At 47.1% G+C, this 27,286-nt stretch overlaps 1 protein-coding gene across 2 annotated transcripts in view; it reads right to left on the bottom strand.

The window, feature by feature from the left end:
- The window catches only part of AMOTL1 (angiomotin like 1), a gene marked incomplete at both ends in the record, with an annotated part of 59,103 nt that overhangs the window by 19,312 nt on the left and 12,505 nt on the right, over nt 1-27,286 (bottom strand). For both annotated transcript variants that reach the window (XM_079541875.1, XM_079541876.1), the window contains 5 exons: nt 1,929-2,018; nt 3,086-3,230; nt 10,009-10,291; nt 21,485-22,379; nt 24,589-24,735. In XM_079541875.1, coding sequence (XP_079398001.1) covers nt 1,929-2,018; nt 3,086-3,230; nt 10,009-10,291; nt 21,485-22,379; nt 24,589-24,735 — 1,560 coding nt within the window. The remainder of the gene's footprint in view (nt 1-1,928; nt 2,019-3,085; nt 3,231-10,008; nt 10,292-21,484; nt 22,380-24,588; nt 24,736-27,286) is intronic.

The following is a 27,286-nucleotide window of genomic DNA, read 5'->3' as shown; positions in this document are numbered from 1 at the left end:
ATGGTAGCATTTTTCATTCCACACAAATGCCGAGCACTTAATTCTTTGAGGTGTGCAGCCTGGCTTATGACAAAGAATAGGAGCTGTTGTCACCTTCTGTCCCCATCTCAGAGTGCATGACTGCGCCGCACTGCTGCACTGCTGACAGGGACTGCTGCAAAGAACTGAGAAGTGATGCCTTCAAGGCATATTTCAGGGTGCTTTTCCTATTAGCAGAGTTCTACCACAATATTAATTCTGTGGTTGAAAAAACAAAACAAGCACAAGACCGGCTTAAAAATGGTAACATTTAGGAAGGTGCTAATGTTGGAGTCTTTCTATGCAGCTTTTGGTTTGGGGATGTTAAGGGCCATGTTTTCAAGTTGTTTTCCATAAACTTCTGAGCCCTCAGAGGAATGTTTGAGGCTGATACCCTGCTATCGAGCTCATCACCGTATGCCACAGCAGCCCTGAGATGAGAACATGACTGAAGGGGAACCTGCTTTACATGTGCCCACTTTTCTATTCTTGGAAGCGCTCTGCATCACATTGGTAACATTTAGCTCTCTGGCCCGGACAGGAGAACTCCAAGCATTCAGCCTGTCTTACGCGATAGGATCCAAAAAGCTATATTTGCTCATAAGCTGAGGATTGATGGCAGCAATACGCCAAGTGCACAGCACGAAGTTTTACTGCTGGATATTTAACATTAGAAGCACAGAGCATGCTTATATGCTGGAAAACAACTCAATTCAGTGCATTCTGGGGATTTACCTCCCTTTGCTGATACCATCACACATAAATACTGCCAGGCTATCTCTATATGAAGACAGCAGATCTCAATCTGCAATTTGCTCTGTGCAACGTACCCTGTTTAAACTCCAAAGGAGACAAATTGACATAGCAATGCTATTTTTGCTATTTTCTTAACAGACCAACCACTTAGATGCACAGCAGTATCTACACGCTCTGGCAGCATCTGCTAATATAGCAAAGCTAACACAGTCATAGAAAAGGTAACTAGATTCTCTTCTATTGGTGCACATACGCACCAATCTATCAGCAGTGTTGCTGTGCTGGTGTCATTGGCACAGGCAGGAGCTACGAGGAGGTTCACCTGCACTTGGGCTGGCAGCAAGGCACACTGAGTGCTCTTAATAACTCGCAGTTAGAGGAGATGGCTGGCTCCCAGCTAACAATTTGCAGTTGCAGCTCATCTTCCAAGAAAGCTCTCGGTGCAGTAAATAAAACAGAAGGATGAGCTGTACACTGGGTTTTGCTTCAGTACGATTTAAGCCCACAAGGGCTTGGTCAAGCCAAGCCTTTCAGAATGCATACTACAGGTGCTCAGGACATGTAAGAGGTGATATGTGTCAGACAGTATCCAACTGCTCAGGTTTTGGTTTGCTTGGTCACCATCAGCACACAGTGGGACATGCTGCAGAACTGTGCTCAGTCATTAAGGAAGCCTAAAATTTGATTAGAAGAGGCAGCAGAAACCATGAAATCTTTGTTTCTGTAGCCCTTTGAGAAAATGAAAGCCCAGCTCTGCTCTTCCACCTGCTAGTCAACCCATGGCACTGACAAGTCAAAAGAGGTTGCTCTGAGCTTTTCCCAGCCAAGAGAAGAATTTGGCATCTCTAAAAATTATGTTCTTTGAAAGATGATTCCTGCAAGCAACAGTCTGCAATTTCAGATAAATATTTATCAAAAATAAACTAAGTTATGATACCATTAACTCCCACTGCCTGATTCTGGAGCTCAGATAAAAAAAACACTCCAAAACAATCCAGTCTGCAGCTTAAATCAGAATATATGATGAATTAGCTGACTAGAACCAAGCCATAAGGAGAATAAGAATTAATAGCAAGGCATTTACCTTCACTTCAGTACATATACATGGGTGTGTACACATATGTACCTTGAAAATAGATTAACACAGTACTCACTCTGAGTGACATAAAGGCCCTCTGTTGACTTATCCTCATGCCCATCGAAGTCTCTGCTGGCAAGCTGCCTGTTGGCTGTCTCCAGTCGTTCTGCACAAAACAGGAAATAATTTAAGTATAAATATACGTATATAAAATTGTAGGCCAACCAAAAAAATAAGATGTGTGCCAGCAGTACAGTATAAATAGACTGTCTAAAGGAGAGTGTTTAAACGGAGGCTGACACATACATAAAAGATGAGACCTTTGACCTCTTCCATGAAGCTGTGCTGTTCAGACTTACAGAAGCTGGGGAGGGGGGGGAACCTCCGCCATCTGCAGCTAATATGTCCAAGCAGTTCATTTCTCATGCTGTCCAAAATGTGCAATACACTTGCCATCTGACTTCACCCAGCTCTACAGGGAGATGGGTAACTTTCTACGGTGGAATGTGGTGCTGCTAGATGCCCCGGGGGAAGGCAGACACCTTGGTGACACCAACCCTTGGGATCCTGCTCCTTTCCCATGACAGGGATTCTGCAGCCAGGGATGACTTTCTATTGGAAGGGCAGCTAGAAGAAGGACGTGACTTCCCTGAACCACTGCCAGCTGCCTTTTGGCACCCATCTCCACAAAACAGACCAGTCAGACTCCTCGTAGGAGTCTACACAAAGCATTTCATTGCATGAAGACGTATCCATGTAATCCATCAGGCACCTGGACAGGTAACAGTTACTCCATTTTCATTCCCAAAAGGATATGCTCTCAATTGCATTTGTTTTCAGTACTAAAAAGAGATACCCTTTGATACTTGCTACTTCTTTGCTAAGATGCTGAACTTTGAGATATATGGGTTACACAGTGTTGGTCTACACAGGAACTTGCTCACTAAGCTCACTAAGGTTGGATGCGACTTTGGGACTGGCAGTCAAACTGACAATTGCAAGTACTACATGCAAAGGCATCATTCAAAGCTGTCTTTCATATTTTGCTGGAAGGTTTGTCTACAACCAGCAGAGTGACAGCAGTTCTATCTTATGCCAATAAGCAGGGCCTGATTTCTCAAGGTTATCTAAAACATGTGAAAATACTCCTCTAAAGCCTGCTACTCTGGAGTTTGTGGAAAGTGAAGCACCACGTCAGCTGTGGAAAAAATCAAACACACAAATTTAACATACCACGGAGATCCCTGTTGAAATCATGAAGTCTCCTAATTTCTCCTTCCAGTTTGTTTCTCATCGCTTTGTCCAGAGACTCCCTCTTAGTAGTGGTCTTGACCAGGCCCTCATAAGCTTCTGAAATCCTCTGAATCTCTATTTCAAACTAGAGGAGAAAGAAGAGAGAGAGCTCCCATGAAAGCCCAGCAGGAAAGCATCCTATTCTAGCATTCACAGAATCATAGAATGGCTTGGGTTGGAAAGGACCTTAAATACCACCCAGGTCCAGCCATGGGCAGGGTTGCCACCCATAAGACCAGGTTACCCAGGGCCTCATCCAACCTGATTTTGGCACTCTCCCAGAGCATTTTGATGGGGCACAGGTGCTGGGGCAATACCTGTGCCGAATGTCACACCAACCACTGGCTCTAAAATGAGAAATCCTACACACCACCAGAAATGTCATAGGCTTGACTCTGACCTGATTTCAGCTCTGAGCTACTGTAGTCCAATCCTTTATTTCCTTGGCTGAAGACTGCTCCGCAAAGGAAGAAACTCTCTACAACAGACCAAAACAATTGTTTTGGATTTCCAATCTTTTAAACACAATCTCCTTGACTTCTGGAAAATTTGTATCTTAAAACCTAAACCCAAAAGACTGACAGGAGGACAACTCCAGGCAGGCTTTTGTTGTTCTGGTCAAACAGATTCAGCTCTTTTAATCAGCTAGATTAATGTAAGGTATTACAGCTCAGCTGAACTCACCGCTGAAGGAATGATTAACATCAAGGTGGGAATCTGCTCCTGCATGCCTCACTCTTGTGTTTGTGGAGAAAAGCCTGATAATATGCATGGGCTGGAAAACCAAGAGATATATATAGCCTTGCACGTACCTTTCTAAATCTGGTGCTTTTTTAGCTCCTTCAGCCATTGGTGGGATGGACTGGTGATCTGTGAAGCCAGAGTGCAGGCCCACTTCTACCTAACTCTCTCCAGGGCTCATTAAGCTTTAGCTTTAATTTGCCAGCTGCAGCATTAGCAGAATACAAGCTCCAGCACCAGGGATGCAGTCACCCTTCAGGAACCTAAAGGCAGGCTACAGCAGCCTGAACCCACACTTCCTTGATGCCAGGGCCAGACACAGCCTTAGGCACCTCTGATCCACACACAGAGCAAAGCCTGTAGAGCTTGCACCTGAGGGATGTTGGGGATGCCCAGTTCCCCAGATTTCTGCTGTCAGCTCACTTAGGCACAAAAACTAAAACAACTGAGAAGATACAAAGCCAAAGACACCAGCACTGACACCACCCTGTGACCCCCACACCTTTGGATCAGCAGCTGACCTTGCTCACACCACATCACCTATCTCACACAGGTGGTGATTTACCAGCTTGCAGGTATTTCACACACACAAGCTGCTTTCCTAAATGCGTGACAGTATTGGGACCACAGGCACGTTAATTTCAGCCAGTAATTCTCTGTGGCTCCATGAGAAGTGGTTTTATCCCATACTGTGACACTTTTTCTTAAGTGAACTACAAACTATTATTCTGACTTTCCATTTTTGTTTTTCAAAGCAGGACCACCAGGAAGCCCTGCTACATTTCAGATGATCAAACCTAGAAAAGTAGGTCCCTCCTTCTTCCACTCCGCTGGGACAAGAACAGACAACAAATGTGTTTCCCCCATGGGGACAGCACACTCGGAGGAATGCTGCGTAAAACCTACCTGCATTGCTGTAAAGCACATGCAAAGATTCCTTTTATCCTTTCCTGGCAGTGAACTTATTTCCCATCAACAAGAAATCAGTATTAAAAATATCATGCACTAGAAAAAATCTTCATTTGAAACTCAGCCTGAATCTGACTGTGGTTCAAAAACAGACAAGGAGTTCTCTTTTGCATGGAATCAAAAACTGATTTGGGTTGAAAGGGACCTTAAAGACCACCGAGTTCCACCCCTCTACCATGGATAGGGACACCTTCTACTAGGCCAGGTTGCCCAAAGCCCTATGCAATCTGTCCTATTTGAGGGATGGGGTATCCACAGCTTCTTTGGGAAACCTTTTCCAGTACCTTGCCACCCTCTAAATAAAGCAGTTCTTCCAAAAGTCTCATTGACATCTCCCTCCTTTTAGCTTAAAGCCATTAGCTCTTGCCTTATCACTACACTTCTGGATAAAGAGCCCCACTCCAGCACCTTTCTAGTGTCATTATGTGTATTTTTCCTCACACACATAACAACACAAGCTTATACAAGCATGAACCTTCATGAGAAAATCTGTTTTGTGTGAATTTTGCAGAATCAGAGCATATCAAGTAGTTACTCAAATAACAGCACAGTTGCAGCTACTTAGGGCTATGGCTTTTCCTTTGGATCAGTGTGACCTCTGCTAGCTTTACTCCTGCAAGTAGTTAGAGGCTATCTATACTCAAGCTACCCTGCATCATTCTCTGTGACCATTTACAGAAAACAAGCTTCTCTAACTCTCCCTTGGAACAAAGATTTGGCTCAGCAAAATTAATTTTCAAGGCATGCCCCTTTATTCATAACATGATCTCAGGAGGACACCGTGCTCAGTTGGGTGCCCCAAGACCTTTTGTGCTTCCCTTCTCACACTCAGCTGTTATCCGAAGCAGACGATGCCTGCTCCAGAGAGCTCCTACCACAGCAGAGCAGATTTTCCAACACAGCAGGGATTTCCCCAGCCCAACAGCCCTGCCTCACACTGCTGGTTAATGTGGGGGCTCTGCTCTGCTCAGTCTCTGCTGAGATACCCATCTTTCCCAAAGGACGTCACCATGCAAGCTTCCTCCATCCACAGAGGCAAAGACTTCAGCAAAAACCTCCATCAGCAATGAATAAAATTACAGGACAGCAGAACAGTTATAAGTTATGCTGACGTTTCTGAGCAGCTCTGAGACTTCCTTTCTTTTCTTCTGCTGAGGCTGCATCTAGAACTGACCTACTCAAACAACCTCCATAAACAGCATGGGAAAGCACCAGCCCAGCAATTAAAGCTCAGCAAGGTTTGTCCACCAAAAAGCAGCAGAAAAAGCAATGCTCTGCTTTACTGAAAAAGCTAAAAATAATGTGCGCCCTTCCCCTCCAGCTCTTTTTGATAAGAAAACCAGACACCATATCAAGCAGCATAGGGATTAATCGCTGCCTTGTACCTCTCTGCAGAATATCTGTTCAGACATGACTTAGAATCTGACAGCCCTCTGGGTTGATCCGCTCATGTGAACGCTCGGGGAGCTCTGCGTCAAGCTGATTTTCTCTCTCTGATTTCTTCTCCTAATTCTGTTAAGAGAACAGAAGTGCAGGGAGGGTTGCCCTACCTAGAATAACTTTGGTACACACAGACAAAAAGAAGTACTTCTCATAACTTTTCCACTTTCAGCAACAGAGAAGATCTTCCACACCTAACACACAGAATTTAACTCCATTGGTTTTTCAGATGTGGTGTTCAGCTGTGGGAACACAGAAGGACCTGCCCTGGCCACGTGCTCAAACACGGAAAAAAAACTCACAGACAGCATAATGTGTGTGAAGGTTTTGGTTCAGGAAGTTTTCCTGAAGGAAGAATGCACTTGAGCATGTGTTTTGCTTTAAGAGTCTGCTTACATTCCCGCAAAGTCAATGGGATTCGAGTCCACACTGTTGACTGAAGTGAGACTTCAGCCCCATGCCTGAATACCTTTCTGTTGGTGTCTGATGCAATCAGCTTGCAGGGCATCCAAAATAAAGAGCAAGCCATTTCTAGGAGTGTGAAAGGGAAGCTGAATGTTTTTAGGGCATCATACATAGCTTCTACTGAACAACGCAGCTTTTGTGAAATTAATAAATGGAATATTTACTTTTGCCCACAAAGGCCACGGGGAAGCCTTTACAGCTATACTCACAAGTAATGCTGCTGAAAAAATGTTTTGACTAACTTTAGGAAATTCTGTGAATACAGCACAGAGGAGGTTGCAAAGTTAGCAGCAGCTACAAAACAACATATCTCTTTTTAAACCTTTCTGGACTTTCTAGTCAAAGATTTCCCCAAATCTGGGTCTTGAGACATGGTCTCTCAGTGCTGGCTCTCCTGTAGAAATGTGTCTCTGATATAACAGAGCACAGAAAAACAGAACTCCTAAATTCAGAGAGAGAAGACCAGAAGCCTAATGTCATTTGTACCTATGTGGTGGGAAGTCATAAATGAAAGAGTAGCACAGGATCCTAAATTAGAATGGGAATTAAAATAGTTCAGTTGGAAGAGACCTACAAAGACCATCTAGGCCAATTGCCTGACCACTCCAGGACTAACCAAAAGTGTATTATTGAGAGCATTACCTAAATGCCTTTTGAACACTGACAGCCATGGGGCATCAACCACTTCAGTGGGAAGCCTGTCCTAGTATCTGACCTCTCTTACAAGTGACCAGACCCATTCACTCGCACCCTTTGAGCTCTGCCCTCCAGCCAGTTCCCTTCCCAGCACAGGGTTAACCTCTTCATCTCACAGTTGGACAATCCATGCAGAAGGATATTCTGCTATGAGGTACTACATCTAATGTCTAGAAAGATTACCACTGCCTTCTTTTAATTCACCAAGCTTACCTTACCATAGAAGGAGATCAAATTTAATTAAAGGACTTTGCCATCATGAAGCCATGTCGACAATGTCTGACAATAGCATTATTCTGTGCCCTTCAGTGGCACCTAGGATAACTTTTTCCATGGCTTTTCCAGGTACTGAGTTTACACTAACAGGTCCGTAGTTTCCAGAGTCTTCTTTCATGTCTTTCTTGTAGACAGACTGCTATCTTCCAATCAGCAGGAACCTTCCTGGACTCTCAGGACCTTCGGTAAATAGTTGAGAGGGATCCAGCTATAACATCTGCTAAATCTCTCTGTACTCTGGGATGAATGCCATCCGACTCCAAGGATTTACAAGCCATCCGCTGATACAACTGGTCCCTTACAATTTCCATGACCATACATGAAAAGTCACTGCTCCCCTCAGTCACAATCCTCCAACTCAGAGGACTGGGCAACTCAAGATCTACTAAGGCAAAAAGGCATCCTTACTTGTTAGGTGTCCATAAAGTATCAGCTCAATGTTTCCTTTTTGCTATTGACATAATTCTGTTGTCTGACACCACACTGGCCAATATCAATCCAAACTGAATTTGTTTTTTCTTGTTTTCTCCCTGCAGATGAGAATCACAGCTCTATAATTTTCCTGTGAAGCCAGATCTTGCTTCCAGAGATCATACTCTTTCTTTTTCCTAATAATTACCAGGAGGAGTTCCTTATTCAGCCAGACCAGTCATCTGTCCCAATTGCTTGCCTTGTAGCACAGTGGTGATTGCTGGTTCCTGGGCTTTTAGAAGGTGGTTCTCCAAAACTGATCAGCTTTCATGGACCCCTAGACTCTCCAGAGCAGATGCAAATGAGTTCCCTGAGAAGCTTAAAGTTTGCTCTCTTAAAATCCAGGATGACAATCCTGGGGACTGTTATTTCTCATTACTCCAAAGATTTTGAACTCAACTAATTAATCCATGATCACTGTCGCCAAGAGAACTTAGCTACCTCCACATCTCCCACAAGGCTTTCCCTATTCTTAAGAAACAGATCCCAGAGGGCATCTTTCCTAACTGGCTTACTAAATACTTGTGACAGGAAGTTATCTTCAGTGTGCTTTAGAAATTTCCCAGACTTGCCTGTCAAAGCAGCATGGTATTCAGTTTCTGTAAATAATTCATACGGTCCTGGGCCCCAGGGACCCAAAGCCAGCAGGCTTGGGAGCACCTGTGCATCAACTTTGGTGAGACCCCACTTTTAAGCAACATCTGCTTTATCTAATTTTCAACTGTCTTTCCTTGTCAACCCAGGCAGTGCATGAGACATCACCTTTCTTCGCTGAAAATGCCAACTGTGCAAACAGGAAAGAGGGTACAGGAGCTCTCCACAAATGGGTTTTTGAGCAAATATTTACCAGATTCATTCAGATAAAGTGACAGTTGTTTTTGAACCAAAACATTCAAACACACCTATCTAAGATTAGCTTTTAGGAATTCAGAGCAATCACTGAAGACCTCTCTGATAATCACACTATCCAAACCATGTCTTTTGGTTGTCCAACCACACCAATCTTCAAACCACATCAACCCCATCACTGTCTGCTAAGCCTTCATACAGTGGAGTGCCATGCTAGCTCATTGTATGAAACACTCAGGATAGCCGTGGTCATGCTCTTTAAATGCTTCTTGTATACAGCTCTACTGCCTGTGCAACTTGGCTGCCCTAGAACACCCTGCCTGCATGAGGCACATTCCAGCAAAGCTGTCACGGAACATACGGCTTGGGTTGTAAGGGACCTTAAAGATCATCCAGTTCCAATATCCCTGCTAAAGGTCAGGTTGTCACCCAGTACATCAGGGTCCCATTCAATTTGGCCTTGAAAACCTCCAGGAATGGGGCATTCACAGCTTCTCATCCAGAGGGTGGTGACGCACTGGAACAGGCTGCCCAAGGAGGCTGTGGATGCCCCATGCCTGCAGGCATTCAAGACCAGCCTGAATGTGGCTCTGGGCAGCCTGGTCTGGTGGTTGGTAACCCTGCACAAAGCAGACGGGTTGAAACACGATGATCATTGTGGTCCTTTTCAACTCAGGCCATTCTATGATTGTATGATTTTCTGAGCAATCAGAGAAGGATGGAAAGTTCCCAAATGAAGGATGCTTGATGAGCTGCCTTGCTACACCCTACAGGCAGAGGAGCCTGTGGGCACCGGAGCACGGTATTACGCTTACAGGACACCACCACTGAGAGGCAGTGGTGAGAGACTGGTCACTGGTATGTTCCCATTGCAGCGACAGAGCCATGAACAATCTCTTGAGGAACCCAAACGCAGGAGCACTGAGACTGTTCCCTATCCCCACACCTCCACGTACCTTCTGCAGCTTGTCTGCCTTCTCATAGTACCCCTCCAGCTCCTGCCGCAGCACATGGTTCTCCCCGGAGAGCATCTCCACCATCTGCTGCGCCCTCTCCACGATGGCAAAGGCGTCGGGTGTCAGCTGCTGGCCAGGTGGCACAGGTGGCTGGGCAGTGGAGGGGGCTGGCAGTGGAGGCAAGGAACCTGGAAGCAGAGGGCCGGCAGCGGAGGAGGCCTGCGAGGACATGGGGCTGTGCTGCTGGGCCGATGGCGGCGGGAAGGGAGGCTGGCATTGTCGGCTGCAGGAAAGCACAGGCAGGGATGTGTTAGAGCTGCTCACCCTCAAGATGCACGCAGGGGCTTCCATATAATTACTGCAGGGTTTATTAATAGGGTTATAACTGTACAGTCATGATTTAGTCGCTCCTAAATACCAACAATCGCAGCAGGCACTGGGTAAATTGTCTCCTCGCCTGTTGTTGACACTGATGTATGCATCTGGTGCGAAGGGATAAAGGAAGCATTGAGTCAAAAGCGGCATTTTTAACAAGGTGCACAGCTAATATTTCAGCCCTCTGCCAGCCTCTCCCTGCCCCCACCTCAGCACAAACCCCACCACAGAGCAGCTTAAGCCCACGGCTGTGACTGGAGCACAAGGGATGCATTACTCACCTTTCAAAAACTGCCCCCTGCCTGGAGCGAACCGAGGGGCTGAGCGGCCAAATTTGGAGGTGAAAGGAAGTGATGTGAGCAAAGCAGTGTCCCTGCACGACTTTAGTGAGCATCAAAGGGAAGGGCTGCTGCAGAGCTGCTGGAAGCACAGCCTGATCAATCATCCCGTGCAGTGAAAGCTGGGTGAGACCTCATTGTGTCACTCCACGACAAATGGCATCCATCACCCACCAGCCTTATACCAGGGAGAAGAGCTGGTCCCAGCCCTTGCAAACTGCTTGTGGGCTGTGCTTCCTGGTGATAGATCGCTCTTTAATCCTCCACAGCCAGTTGGCAGTGGCTGGAGGATAACCCAGGAGCACGTTTTGGCAGGGAGGGTAATCCTGAAGCTGGTGCTCAGGTAGGACCACAGTCATGGAATGGATTGTGTTGGAAGGGACCCCAAAGATTAGCTAGTTGGGCAGGGTTGCCACCCATTAAATTAGGCATTTGACCAGACCACCCAGGGCCCCATCCAACCTGACCCTGAACACCTCCAACAATATGGCAATACCTCTAGAGAGGGGGTGCAAGACATTCCCTGACTTCCATTCTGCCTTTCACTCCCGCAAGATCAACAAGCAATGCAAACCCTCTTTACAAAGGGAGAACTGAGGCAGAGAGGAGCTCAAAGCTTCTCCCATCCCTCCAGACACACCCAACCAGGCCAGTTTTGACCTTGGGGACGTGGCCAAGGTAGGCAGCCACACGCAGAGCTCCTCAGCCAAGACACCAAAGCTGAAACGTGGGCTCCAAAATCAACATCACTTCTCATTAAGTGGCTCAGCCAAGGCCCCATTTTCTCTGCTCTACCTCAAGACCTACAAGGCATATTTAAGCTCAACCTGAAGTCCAGCAATCAAGCACTCTTTAAGAAGTGTATTTTGGCTTCACCACAAGCTGTCGGCCTTGCACAGCCCACACTGCCCTTATCTCCATACCGTAAGGAGATCTAGCGGATGGATGCATTTACCCTCACAGATCTATGAAGACTGTTCTGCAGGCAGACAGTTTTGTGCTATGTAAATACATAATAAATATGATGACTGCTGCGTACACAGCATCTCAAACAGGGGTTTTCAAAAACTCCCAGCGTTGCCCTCATTCTGCTTCCAATGATAATAACCCATCACTACCTGCAATCGCAGCAGAACAAGATGAAAAGTGAGCACACTTTTAAAATCCTGCCCTAAAAGCTAACAGACTGAAAATGAGCTCCCTCCGGCCTCAGGATGGCTTTCACCTGCCCCGAGCAGCCATGCCCTGAGGCTGGCTGTCCCCTTCTGAGGGGCGCAGCATTCAGCCATGCCTGCAGGAAGGTCTGCTGCCTTAGCACAAAGAGGGGCACGGTGGAGGCAGGGTGCCACTCCAGCACAGTGTGCCAGGAGGCCTTGGTCCCCTGCATCTGTCATCAGCCACAGCGCCAGAAAGGAAAGGAGTGTGCGCACCCCTCCCATGGTGACTTCCTGGCCGGTGGGCCTGCAGGCCAAAGCCTTCAGACTGAGCTCAGCAAAGCCTGGGCTGCAAAAGGAGCCCCAATTTCCATTAAAATGTCCTCAGCGTGATGGGTCTGAGGCAGCTCCAGAGCTACACACCAGGTTAAGATGCTGGTCCTTGCTCACCTGTTTTTGCAGTTTGCTGCCTTTGCAGGCAGTCACAAAACCATGGAATGGTTTGGGGTTGAAAGGGACCGCTGGAAGTTTGGTGCAGCTCCCCTACAGCTTTTAGGTGTCTGCAAGAAGACCCAACAGCCTCTCTGGGCAAACTGTGTCAGTCCTCCATCTACCATACAGCACTGAAGCACATCCTGGAAATTCTGAAATCTCCCTATTCCTGTTTGTGTTCACTGCCTCCTGTCCTGACACTGGGCACCACTAACAAGAGTCTGGCTCCATCCTTTTTACACTCTCCCCTCAGGTATTTATGGACATTGATGAGATGGGAAGTTCTTTACTATGAGAGTGGTGAGGTGCTGGAACAGCTGCCCAGAGAGGCTGTGGATGCCCCATCCCTGGAGGTGTTCAAGGCCAGATTGGATGGGGCCCTGGGCAACCTGGTCTAGTATATGGGGAGGTTGTTGGACCTGCCTGTGGTAGGCAGGTTGAAGATTCATGATCCTTGAGGTCCCTTAAACCCGGGCCATTCTGTGAGATCCCTGAGCCTCCCCTTCTTCAGACTGAACAGTCCAGACGTAATCCTTTCCTCATAGCAGAGGTACTCCACTCCCTCATCACACTGGTGACTCTCTCCAGCATGCCTATGCCTCTCCTGTTCTGGGGGGTGCAGAACTGCACACAGGACTCCAGGTGCGGCCTCACCAGTGCTGAGCAGAGGAGAAGCATCACCTCCCTCACCCTGCTGGCAACGCTCTGCCTGATGCAGTGCAGAATGCTGCCAGCCTTCTTAGCATCAAGAGCTAACTCAGCATCAAGGGCACATTGCTGACTCATGTTCAGCTTGGGGTCTCCCAGGTCCTTTCCTGCCAGGCTGCTTTCAGCTGGTTGGCTCCCATCACATCCTTATGAAATAATCACAAGGGTTGCAGGGGTTGGAAGGGACCTCTGGAAACAATCAGGTCCAATCCTCTGTTAAAGCAGGTTCCCTACAGCAGGTTACAAAAGAAACAACCAGACAGCTCTTGAATATCTCCAGAGAAGGAGACTCCACAAGCTCCCTGGGCAGCCTGTTCCAGTGCTCTGTCACAACTGAGCCATGCTGGCATGGATTTTGCTGCTGCCATGGCCAAAGGACAAGGATACAATGCCTAGCCAAGACAGGCAGTAACTGCTCCTCTAAATCCACTGGATCTACAGAAGAATATCTGCTTCCAGCTGAAATATTTGTGCAGAAACAGACCCACAGGGGGAGAACAGATCAGTATCTGTTGCACAGAAGGGCAATGAAAAGTCTGTGAAAAGTCTGGAGCACAAGTCTGTGGAGCTGAGGGAACTGGGATTGTTCAGTTTGGAGGAGACTCAGGGAAGTCCTTATCACTCTACAACTTACAGGAGGTTGTGGTGAGGTGGGGGTTGGCCTCTTCTCCCAGATAACTGATGAAAGGTAATAGCCTTAAGTTGTGCTAGGGGAGGTTCAGGTTGGGTATTAGGAACAATTTATTCTCAGAAAGAGTGGTGAGGCATTGGCACAGGCTGCCTAGGGAGGTGGTGCAGTCACCATCCCTGGAGGTGTTCAGGACCCATGGAGATATGGCACTGAGGAACATGGTTAGTAAGCATGGTGGGGATGGGCTGATGGTTGGACCAGGTGATATTAAAGGTCTTTTCAACCCTAACGTTTCTATGATCTGATTCAGGTGCTAGTTGTACAGACCATTTTAATCCAGGGAAATTTCTTACTGCTCAGAGCACAGAGGTGGAGGCAGCACTGAGATCACCAGGAAGACTGGGTACAGCATGGAAGCTGTAAGGACTGTGTTAGCGTAGCTGCTTGGCTCTGCTCCCTCTGGATTCATGGGGAAACTTGAAGCATCCATCTCCCCTTCACAAAGATGTCCTGCAAAAAGTCTGTGAGGCTAAAGCCCCAACAGCACTGTTTCTCACAGTCCATAAGCACGCTGAAATCAGGCATGTACACAGTGAGCAGCCTCATGCAAACATCTACAGCAGCTGAGTCCTCTCCGTCCTCACCGCTTCTGCCTGCAGCTCGGTCTGGGCCTCACAGCAGCTGCTCCAGGGGTCACAGTGAGCTAAGGGCTTGTTTTATCTCCCTGAGACCAACCAACACCACGTGGCACAGCCCTCACAGTATCTTCACAGGGATCTTGCACTCATGCAGGACTGAAACACTGTTCGCTTGAAAAACTGCACAACAAACAATACCATAAGCAGTGGAACAAGGGATGTCACTCACAGTGCAAAAGGTGCTCCACAAACTTGTGCAAATGCAGCTGACAGCCAGTCTGCACTGTGATGTGTTACCACAATTAGTGCAGCTAAGTGGGAGCTAGCTCTGTCAAAACAAAAGACAGCTGGTTTAACACATATAAAAGCCCTGCTGTCTGGGCACAGTTATATTACTATGAAGGACACACTTGCTACAGATAACAGATTTTCTCACTTCTGTATGGGAATAGCTTTGAGCAACATAACACACTTTTCAATTGATCTCTGAATCTAATCCAGGTGAGATACAGTGATTTTTCTTTTCTTTTTCATGATCAAGTACTGCGATCTCCTGTTGTAGATACACCCTCTGAACACCTGAGACTGTACTTGTGGGAAATCCATCCTCCCATCACTAACCTTTTCACACACACTTCATCTGCTTGGCTTTATTCCCAAGAGTGAGGAGAGGTGCTCAGGACCTCCATTCTCTTGAAGGGTGAATCACACACTGAGTTATTATAGGTTAGCAGCAACAGTCACACCCCAGCATCCTTACAGCTGGGGCTGCAGGAGAGATTCTCTGAAGTGTTCTCCAACTTGGGACATAGAACCAGCACACACACGGCTCCTTCTGAAGCGTGGCTGTTCAACATAATGGGCATTACCCAGTTCCAGCTTCCCTTTTACTTATTTAATCTGTCCTAGTTTAATTATGACTTAGTCAACGGTGAAGTGCCTCAATGTGTATACGGTAAAATCAACACAGCAAGTCAAATTAATAAATCAGTATTTGTAGGAATAGGAGCTTTGTTCACATTCGACCTCTTTAGAACTCAAAAGAAACAAAGCAATCAGGATTATCCTGAACTCCTTTGGACTTAGTAAAGAATGACATTCTCAAAATGTTTTTGCTGTACTTTAAACACTGATCTTGCTCTACATTAGAGCAGGCTAAAACCTTCCAGCCAAGCACAGTTCCATCAAAAATTGTCTTTTTTAAAAGCATGAAACTGGGGGATATCCCAAGGTTTGGATAGGCTGCAACACACCAGCAACATTTATATTGAAAACATATAATTTTGCTGGCATTCTTCTAGAAATAGGGCTTCTATCAATTTCTGCAATGCAATGCAGAAAGTGAAAAAAGAAAGAAATTGGCTTCTAGCATAGAGAGACACAAGAAGGCAGACAGACCAGTGATCCCTAGGATCACTACGCTGCACTGTCTCACATGATATACAGCTTGCAGCATATGTAACAGCTTGCAATACAGTTTCTTCAGCAAAAATCTTCACCACAGACCTCACTGCCGTAAGAAATCTCACAGAATTCAGCAAGGCCATCCACAACCCTACATTCAGACACAGCCTTAATACACCTGTTAGAACTCCTTGGGAAGAGAGAGGTCAACACAAGACTGCTGAGGGCAATGTGTAACTGAATAAAGGAATCAGAAACCAACTAATGATAAAGTCTACTCACTGACTCCCATGCAATCACAAATACAGAAGAGCTACTGCTCAATAAAGCAAGGCAGCATTCAGAAGTAATAAAACTAAAATCCTTGGAAATGTTCTGGGAGGGAAAGTCTACCTTCGCACTGGTTCAGGTACAACTCAGGCCACCTCTGTGCAGGGACAGAAAACAGACAGCTGAGTAAGGATGTAGGCTGCAACCTACCGTGATGCCCTGGAAGCATTCAATGTCAGGCTGTGTGGGGCTGTGAGCAACCTGATCTAGAGAGAGGTGTCCCTGCCTATAGCAGGGCTGGATCTAGGTGATCTTAAAAGCCCCTTCCAACCCAAACCATTCTAAGACTTACAATAGTATTTAAAATGCTCTCCTCCAATCTCTGTAGCTTATCTTTCTCTGAATGCTTTGCCTTCCCTAGCCTTCAGGGCAGACTGGCTTGTTCAGCTTTCACAGGATTTCACCTCACATCCATATCTGCTGTGGATGCTGCACCTAAGTGCAGTGATACCTACACGTGGGGAAAAGGCAGGACATCAGAGAAGTCAGTAAGCCCAGTCTGCTGGTCATGGTGCAAGGAAACAGCCTAGATATCCATTACTAAATGCTGATGCTGCCAGAAACAGAAGACTTTCAGTAGCCAAAGCACAGTCTTTATAATATCCTGTTTTATGGGAAAAGCAACAGTCCAAGCACTCTGGTTTATTTCAAAACCAATTTGCACACTTGGACTCATCTCTAGAATTCACTGTTTTGTTAGTGATGCCTGTTAGTGCTGGAAAGTTGTCATCCAACTACTTTGGAGGTGATTGTGTTATGTTCTGCATGGAAAAATCATTTAAAAAGACACACCATATCTGCCTTAAGTCGAACCAGAGGAGGTTCAGGTTGGATATTAGGAAACATTTTTTTCTCAGGTAGAGTGGTGATGCAGTGGCACAGGCTGCCCAGGGAGGTGGTACAGTCACTGTCCCTGGAGGTGTTCAGGATCTGTGGAGATGTGGTACTGAGGGATGTGGTGAGTGGGCATGGTGGGCTGGGCTGGGATTAGACTAAGTAACCTTAGGGGTCTTCTCCAGCCTTACTGATTCTGTGATTAAACATATCCTCCACAGTTAAAAGAGGATACCTTATTTCTTCACAGGGAGTCACATGAAGAACAAACATCCTTTCTAAAGCCCAGTTAATTTCCAGCAAAGGAAAAGGTGTGCTCCTCAGCCCCATTTTTCTGCACCTTCACAGAGGATGCAACTGGGATAAAAGCAGAGGAGAATGAGAAATGACACTGGCTTCACAAAAGCTGCTGGAACAGTTTCATCTCTTCTTTATTTTACTGAAAGACAGACTAGACCAGGAGATGATAGAAATCTCTTCTGCAGGGACACTGTCAGCCTCCAGGACATGATGCAAGCCTTCAGCCTTCCCTATGGCTGCCAGCACCCACGCCAGCCAGCAGTGCTGCCTCAAACCATGCTTACATAGCTCACTGAAACACGTCAGCCAAAGTCAGCGTGGGTGCCCAACACTGGTGCCAGTGCCAGTGACATCCCTCAGCTCCACCAACCCTCACCTTCCTGGGCACCTCAGGGAGTGAAAGGACCACACTGTATCTCCTCGGTGGGTGCAGACATGTGGTTGAATGAGTAACTATAAACAGGCTGTCTGAAAGCAGCAGTGACGTGTGGGGCAGGTTAAATACACACACATCTGGAGAAGCCACAGGCTGTCCCAGCAGTTAAGTATAGGCTTCTATATCCAGGCCAGGTGGAATGTTTTTGAGTATATAAAACAGTGTCATAGCTTTAAAATAGCCTAAGTCCATTTGTCAGTTTCATGCTGTCTTTTAAAATACATGGATTGTATCAGAATTAAAAGATGACCACATGAAAGACTTCCTCACATCACCACAAATGAAGACCCCTCAGCAAGGAGTGTTGTTTCAGTTTAAGGCCTCATTCACATTAATTGCATGAGGAAATCATACAGGACTGGACTGGTGCCACGGGGGGCAATGAAAAGGATTCACTGCTCACCCTGAGCGATGTGGATCGCTGCTTAAGCAAAGCATGAAGAAACAATATGCACTTGTGCACGTCCAAATACAAGCTCATCCACTCAGGAATAAATACAGCAGGCTACAAGCAAAGAGTGGGGAACCCTATCCTGGGCTGCCACTACCCTGACATGTCTGAGTGGGTAACAAGCTGAATGGTGAGCTCCTCACAGGCCAACCTCTGACATGGCAAGTGTTTATGAGATACACAAACAAGGAACATTGAGCCGTGTTGCAGAGGTGATGTTATGTCTTATTTGCCTTGCGTCTGGTTAAGTTTTCTATGAGAAAAGGCTATGGGTTGGGTTGTTGGATTTCTTTTTTTTTGAAAGCAGTAAAATAATTAAGAGACTCCAGGCTCCATTTGTTTAATGCATTAAAGAAAGGACAGCACAGCGCTCCTCACTATCTGACAAAGATATTGCAAAATCCAGACTGGTAACTAGAAAATACAGGCTGGAACTAAGACACAGATCTGTGCCAGAAGGGGCAATTAGCGAGTGGAACAAGTCTGTGATGGATTCTCCAGCTGGAGAATGTTACAACCACCAGACCAAACGTTATGAAAACCGAAATTAATTTGTGGTTTTGTGTGATCAAATTAGATTATTTCAAACCCCTTTTACCTGACAAGCTGTGAGCTCTCTGAGCATGCACCTCAGGAAAGTTAGCATGGATATTCTTCAGGAACAGATGTGCTAGAAGCTAGCAACGAGGAAAGGAAAAGTTTTTTCAAGACTATTACACTTGGCCAACTTGAAGCATTCAGAAGTTGTGAGTCAGGGCGCAAGGCACCATAACCAATTGAAAAATACTGATAATTTAAAATAAGAATAAATATTGGCTCCTCTTTATTTGCCTTATGGGCTTTTGGCCTTTTAAGCCGCAGGCTTTAAGCTCTGCTCTACAATCACGGTCTCCACAAAGGACAGGTCACCAAGTGTAATTAATATAAATACCATGACTCCCGCAGAAGCCTACGAATAAGAGGTCTTCAGAATAACACTGAGTATCTAGATTTAGAATAGAATAGTTGAGTTCAAAGAATCCTAGAATGGCCTGGCTTGAAAAGGATCTCAAAGATCATCCAGTTTCAACCCCCTGCTATGTGCAGGGTCACCAACCAGCAGACCAGGCCGCCCAGAGCCACATCCAGCCTGGCCTTGAATGCCTCCAGGCATGGGGCATCCACAGCCTCCTTGGGCAGCCTGTTCCAGTGTGTCACCACCCTCTATGAAAAACTTCCTCCTAATATCTAACCTAAACCTCCCCTGTCTCAGTTTAAAACCATTCCCCCTTGTCCTTTCACTGTCAATCCACGTAAACAGCTGTTCCTCCTCCTGTTTATACGCTCCCTTCAAGTACTGGAAGGCCACAATGAAGTCTCCCCGGAGCCTTCTCTTCTCCAAGTTAAACAATCCCAGTTTCATCAACCTTTCTTTACAGGAGAGTGTTCCATCCCTCTGATCATCTCAGAGGCCTTGTTGGAAGGGAGCTTCCAAGATCATCTACTCCAACCCCACTACTCGTGTCTGTAGTATCAAATCCTACACCCTGTTTTCAGTCCTACTGCTATTTACAGACAAGTTATGAGATTTCACCACTGTGACTATAAAGGTAGCATTCCCTTTGACAACCAGCCACAGGAGAACAAACACACATCAAATTAAGCAGCAGCTATGGTTATTCCATCTCCCTCAGCAGTTACCTGCCAATATGTGTGGGTCCCTAGCCACACTTCCCTCCTCACATGAGGACTTGTGGGGCAAGGCAGGGAATCAATGGCCCTACAGGTCATTTCCAATCCTGATATCTGTGGGTTTTTCCTACAGATCAATGCAGCTTTGTGCTTTTCTCCTCTTTTCTGGCATGCAAAGCTGTATTCAATCATGAGATTTCTCAGTATCACCCCCACTGACCAGGTCCCTGGAAAAGTTTTGACACCAGCATCAAAGGGTTCCTTATTTCACAGCAGTGCCATTCCCAGTTAGCCACAGAAGTTAGCACAGTGCCCAGGTCTGCTTGGCTATATGGACTCAGCAGAACAGGCTCAGCAGAACTGGCTATTGAATCAGCATCTTCCAAGGGCAATAACAAAACCCCAAACTAACTGCTCTTATGTGCAGATGAGTCCAGTGCTGGAGATGTTTGTTAGCAGAATGAACAGCTGCTGTAGCCTTGCTAGGGCTTCCAGAGAGCACAGCCTCAACTTGACCCTGTAGCTCTCAAGTTCCTATAGATGTCTCTCAGAATAAACAGATTTTCACTTAGCTCTTTAAAATATCATTTTGCTCTGAAAAACTACCCAGGCTCTGTGCATGGAGCACTGGTAAGCAAAACATGATTGTCAAGGGAAGACCTGCAGCACTGCCACTCACAGGGACAGCACAGGTCTTTTCCAAGTTACAACCGTTTTGCAGCATTTACCGAAGGAAATTCACACCTGGTTCAAAGTAAAAGCTTCACTTTTCCAACAAGAGCATTTACTCCCTGATTTTTCTACAGAAAAACAAGTGCACCAAGCCAGAGCCATCAAGATCTTTGCAGATTTTGTGTCAGTGAAAACCTAATTAAGCAACCTCTAAAATGAAAACCACAGTTGCACAACACAGGTTCTGAACCCACCCAGTGAGGCTGGCAAAATACTGCCTAGGAGGCTGCAGGATGAAATGGAGAATCATTTGTGTTTAGAAAGAGCAAGAAAAACAGCTTTGGATGGACAGATGATGAAGAAAGCTGTGACATGGCACAGGCCAGCCCCTGCCTTAGAGCCAGGCAGCGCGGTGCTGGCAGGAGCCGTGTGGCTCTCAGCAATCAGCTCACAGGAAATAAACACTGTGGATTATTTGTAATGCGCTTGGAATAAAACCATCCTCATGCAGAGGCCCAGCACAAGGGGCCAAGCTCCATAAAAGTCTCATGTAAGCTTTGTTTGGAGGATTTAAGTAGGGCCTAAGTGATGTATACACTTTATCTAGCCCTCTTTGTAAAGGGAACAGTTCCCCCCCCCCCCCCCCCATCAAGCAAAGAGAAAGGCCTGAAATAAAGAGATGTCTCTCTCACAATTAAGCTTCATGCAGGTTTTCCACTTTCTTTCCTTAGTTTGGGGTTCCGAAGATCTCAAGGATACAGGGCTTAGGTTATAAGCTCCCACATTCTCAGAGAGCGCTCTTTGTGCAGTTACAGGTGAAATCTCATCTGCAAACTCTTCTACATGAATTACAACAGTTACAGTCCAGCTGCCACCCCGGCACTTCAACACCCAAACAAGAGCTGGACACGAGGTTGGTTGCACAGCTAGGAATTTTCCCCCCTTTCCATACCAAGAACTAAAAGGGTGGTGAAAGAGGAAGCCTTGAAGGCAACCAGACCCCTGTGGCCACAGGCTGCCAGGCCCGCACCCCGGGCATTACCTGGTCACCCCATACTCTGGGGGCGGCTGGTAACGGACAACGGCCACCTCGGTCCTGGAGGGCTGCGGGGTCACATAGGAGGCCTTGAGGACATCCTGCGGCCCTGCCGGGTGCTGCTCTCCATAGAAGAGCCCATGATCAGGGGCCTTGCTGCTGGGGGACACCGTCGCCGCCACCTTGGCCTTGTAGGGGTACTCGGGTGGCGGGCCCCGCGGGTCCATGCCTTTGCTGGGTGTCGGGGCGGCCTTCGGCCCCTTGCTGCCTGTCGGGGCAGGCGGGTGCTGCTTGGCCCCGTTCCTCTCCAGTGAGAGCTGCATGATCCTCTCGCTCAGTGAGCGCACGTGGCCCTGCTTCAGTTCCTTCAGCGCATCGTCCTTATGCGCCTGCCCGCTGCCGGCCCGGCTCACCGTCGGCCTCCCCTCCGTCCTGGACTTCTGGCCAGAGGTGCCGGCGACATAAAATCCCGGCCCCGCTGGCGGCTGCCCCCGGAAATACTGCGACTGGGCCTTGGCCTCCTCGTAGGTGGGGAGCTCCTCGCTGCTGTGTGGGGGCTGCGCGGCCCGGGGCTGCTTCTCCATCGCAGCACCGTCCCCCTGGTGCTCCTGCCCCTGCGGTTCCTGCCGCGCCGACGGCTGGACCATTTGTGGGTCCTCGGGCGCGAGGTTTTCTGTGGAAGAGAGAGTGCTGGCAGTGCTGTTGGAGGGGCCGGCGCTGCCCGTTGCCTGGTGCTGGATGGCCAGCAGGTTCATGTTCTCGCTGGGGTTGCCATACCTCAGCTGCTCCTGGATCAGACGCTGCAGGACCGTGCCGGCTGCCACCTCCTCCGAGCCTCGCATCTCCACCTCTGAGCTCCGGAGGAAGGCTGGAGGGTGCAAGGTGCAGAGGGTTTCCTCAGCTGGGTGGAAGAGAAGGCAGCGGTTAGGAGAACACCTTGTTCTGGGCCGCCTGAGTAACAGCACCATTCTACTTTCAGAGGCCTCACTCCCTCTGCTCCTCTTACCCCCCACGGCTGTACCATTCTCATCTCCTTATGGCAGCTCACCCCTAATTCTGATTAAGCTAAATGACCCCATCCCTTCCCCAGCCCTCCCCTCAACATTCTCCACATGCCCCATACGCATGGCTCCAACCTCAGTCAACGGTGGGACAGGGAAACGTGATCTCCTCTAAGACAGGAATTGGGTAAACCTCTCCCTGGAGATGCCTGGCACAGATTACAGAGGAGCCTCCGTTGCAATACCAAATCAGCGCATTTTTGACAGCTGAAGTTAGAGAGCTGAATCCCCTCACAAGTGCACTGCATGCCACAATAAGATACAACGCAGGATGTGTCACAGAAAAAGCCTAAAATCCTACTGAAAATAAAAGAGCTCTGGGAGCGTAATTAAAGAGGAATCTGTGCTCTGGCATTCTTTCTTAAAACTGCAATTTCCCTTCTGGCCAATAACACTAATTCTGTGCAAGTCAGTACCAACTTTTGTAATTTTGCTGGGTGAATACAAGGAAGACGTTAAGGTTGCAATGTAGTACCAGAGCTTTAAGCATCACAGATCAGACAACCATAACATAGACTGAAGTAATACAGAGACAACTTCTTCATATAACTTCTTCACCCAGCCTCACAAGATGCATTTGTATGGGACAAGGTCTTACAGATGCTACAACTGAAGTGAAGGCACACAGCTCAGGGGTTAGGTCAAATACCAAAACAGACTCCAGCTCCCTTCTTCATCTTAGTCCTGTTTGTTCTACACAGCAATGTGGGCATAAGTCATAGAAAGTGATGCACACAGTGAAGCTTGCCTGGAGCAAGGCACCTAATGGCATAATCCCTCCCAGCTGAATCCCATGAACCCATCCCAAAGAGGTGTAAAGCATTTGTGTCTGCATCCAAAGGAGTGCTCCTGGTGGGTGAAAATCAGCCCTCAGCTCTGCAGAGTCCTCCCATTTTCCTAGGCAAGGAGGAGGAGGTGCTGTTCTGAGTTCAGTTTTTGAGGTCATTTTTGGCAACTTTCTTTCTCTATCCCGCTGTTTCCAATTCTCAAAGGAGCTCCTCAGCAGTACTTATATTTGTTTTCTTGGCGTTCAAAAGTTGTTAAAAAGCAAAACTTTCTCCCGAGGTCTGCTATTTCCCCATGTTTCACCAGTAACTGCACATGCTGTGGGACAACTTGTATACAACCTGGATGCCAGCGGAGAAGAAAAACCCTTGACTCTTATTCTGTGACAACTGGCCATTTCCACTAACACTGTTTTTGCCATAAAAGCTTGACAATGACTGTAAAGCTTGAGGGAGGCTGTTCCACTCCACATCTGCCCTGCAAAACACATCTCTCCTCTGCCTTCCCTGAACAACATCAGTAAGTACCTGACTGTACTGGGGGGGCAACCTGGCCACCATAACTCAGAGGGTCCGCCAGCTCCCTGAGCCAGTGTTTGAGCCAACAAGATGAATGGCTTAGGTTGGAAGGAATCTTAAAGATCATCTAGTTCCAATGATACAAACCCACTCAGCTAGCTGCACAATAGCCAAACGTCCATCCACATATGCCCCTGAAGCTATGGTGAACTCATACTGCTGTATTTATATTATCACACTGCACAGGAGTCTTGCCATAATAGTCGTTTTGTAGACTTGAAATAAAAAACCTCCCTTACATACAAGAAAGCCCACTGTACAAGTTATTAGACTATAAGCAAGGAAAGTAGATAAAGCCAACGTCACATACTCAAAACTCCAGAAGGATTTTCACTCCTGCACTAGTCATCCATTAGATCCCTGTATTCAGGGGATGTACTTCGGTGGCCTGTTTCTGAGGTTCAGAAGGACCAGCAGTGCTGTCCTGCTGGCAAGAAGCTATGCACCTCAGTCCTGCTGCTCAGTGAAGAGCAACCACATCCAGAAGGACAAATAGAAACAGGTGACAAATGACAGCGGGTTGTAACACTTCCATCAATGGAACCTGCCTTCTGCCTGTGCTGGGGATAAGGAGGTGACCTTCATCTCAGTAAATATTTAAAAACGATGTCTGGTTAGTTAATGCTTAGGGAAAACCCAGACATAACCGTGATGGGTTCATACGGAAGAGTGGCAACTCACTCACCAGCTTTTTCTTTAGCACTGACAGCTTCAGCTGTTAGTGGAGAAATGTCATGCCTGCCAGCAAACAACTGGTGGTCCTGATAAAGAAAGCCAGTGTCCTCCAGTATCTGGCCTGGGCTGGTGGGCTTGTAGCATGCAGCTGAGGAGCCTGCAAGGAAGAAAAGTGGGATGTCAGTAAATAAGTTATTTGAATGATAAAATATAAAGCCCAGATTTATGACAGAAGTCCAAATAATTTTTGAGCCTTGTTCGGTGTCTGAGAGGCCCTGCTGGGGTCAGGCTGAGGAACAACCAGGAGGCAATGAATCATCAGTGCCACCTCACGCCCCAGCCCACCCCAGGAACACAGCCAGGCTGACCCAGCCTGGCTTACAAGAACCAGCAGGCTTACAGGTTGGCCAACAGAGGCTGTGGAATCTCCTTGGAGGTCTTCCAATGCCGCCCGGGCTTGGCCCTGGGCACCCTGCTCTGGGTGTCCCCGCTGGAGCAGGGGTTGGAGCAGATGGACACAGAGGGCCCTTCCAACCATTCTGTGAACAGCAACAAGGTCACAAATAAAGTCATAGCCCCAGGACACGAAGCAAACAGAACTGGAATAAAACTGAAAGAAGGAATGGGTAAAGAAGAGGGAAAAAGGTGAGGACACAGCCACATGTCCAGTGGGGCTACGGTCTGTGAAAGACTTTACTGCAAAATTTGATCACAAATAACGGCTCAGTAAGACAGAAAATTACTAGGACATAAAATACAGCCAACACCCCCAAGGGAGTCAAATCCCTTTGTCCAGATGTTCTTAACATGGATGTAGCTGAGAACCCCAGGAAAATGTCCAGCAGGAGCAGAGTGACCCAGGTCACAGTGGCACCAGCAGAGTGCCCATGCATCCCAGCAGGGCATCTGTCCATCCTAGCAGGACGGGAAGCCATGAATATGGGGATGAGCTTGCACAAGCAGAGAAGCACATTCTTCTGACACATTATTGCTGACTCCACCCCCTGCACAAAGCAGGGCAGTAGGATCTAGCCCATCCTGATTACAGGCACAAAGTTGTAAAAACTATATTCTTCTATGCCCAGAGGAGAGGAAACAGGCGTTTGTGCAAAATGTTAATGAATTCATCACTTCACCATTCATGTTATGCACAGATTTGTAAGGCAGTTATCTATATTTAGAGAGCAAGGAGGAGAAGATTGTTCACTTGAGTAAATATAAGCCAAATATATTTGTCAAAATTAGCACAGAAGGCTGTTCTAGCATTTGTGCTGATAAAGATGCAGGGAAAACCTCCAAACCCCATTTTCCAACATGACTGCTGTATTGTGGCACAGAACAACATCCCAGACACCCTTCACTGCTCCTGCACACACATATAGCCCTGCCCTCAGACCGGGAATTCTGCCTGAAACAAAGAGTTGCGAGCCCAGGCTTGTTTTACAAATAAAAACTGGATTGGGATGAAACACATAGGGTAAAAAAAAAAAAAGGTTTCAGGCATTACAGACAACCTAAACAGCCATCAGCTAGGCGTCACCACTCGGCAAACAAAAGCTAAAAGAAAAACTGCTACTAAAATTTTGCTTTCATTCATCTGCATGCTGCATTTTGAGTCATTAGACACCTTCGGGTTGTGTCTTCAAGTGCTGTATCTGCAGCAAAGGGCGCATGAGGAGATGCACAGCAAGATGGCTTTGCTGGGAATCACAGCTAAAGACAAGGAGTGAGATGAGATGGGGCGCACCCATGGAATGCCACCCACATCCGGGCATGTCCTGAGCACCAGAGCAGCTCAGCTGGGCCAGGAGGGTTCCAGTGAAAGGCAACCTGCCTGGAGTGAGGGTTACCCAACTTCTGATAGCCAAATGGAGCAAAGAAAAGGCTCCTCTGCTGCAATACCCGTGCACAAGGTCAGTACAGAAATCAAAAGAATTCCTTAGAGCTGTGGTCACTTGAGAAAAAACAAGCAGAGCGACATCCACTGCTATCACTTTGCTGAGGAAGGTGTTACTGAAGCCTCCAAAGAAAAAAAATCCTGGACTTAAGGATTTAGAACCTGACCATCATTAGTTCTTGCTTAGATACCTTGGTTAGCACAGGCTCCTCCAGTCATCAGAAGGAGCTTCACCTTCAGAAGGGGACTGAGTCCACCCCCAGTGTAGAGGACTGGGATGAGGATGCTCCCAGCAGGAGAACCCTGACCTCAGGCGCTGCCCAGAGGATGCACTTGGAACAGACCTTCTTCCAGCACAGCTCATGCTGCAGTGAGACATTGCTCTGAGCCTCTCTTTCTCATGAAACCTCAGTCTAGAGGACCGCACTGACAATTTTATAATTTTGTAATACTTTAGGTGAATATAATGCTTTAAATTCATTTAAAGATAAAACCGAGGGAGATACAATGCACGGCTGAAAACAGTAGTTTTATGGAAACCCATTAGCACAATTAGTCAAAACCTTTCCACAAAACCACTCTGTTCGCTGACAACCAGTGGGAATGCTGACCAACCATAAACTTAAAACAACAAGGAAAAAACTAAAAACAGCTGGAAGTCCATGCTGCATTTGATTGATCTGAACCACCACTGTAGTGCAACAGTGTCTATACACAATCTGGTCCATAGACACAACCCTCTCAGCTGCTGTATATCCAATATCTATCGCATCCACCTCCAAGACATGATCACATCTCCTGCCTTGGTCAG

This window comes from Tetrao urogallus (assembly GCF_951394365.1).
Source record: "Tetrao urogallus genome assembly, chromosome: 1".
Taxonomy (NCBI): Eukaryota; Metazoa; Chordata; class Aves; order Galliformes; family Phasianidae; genus Tetrao; species Tetrao urogallus.
This window is presented reverse-complemented; position numbering and strand designations above follow the sequence as displayed.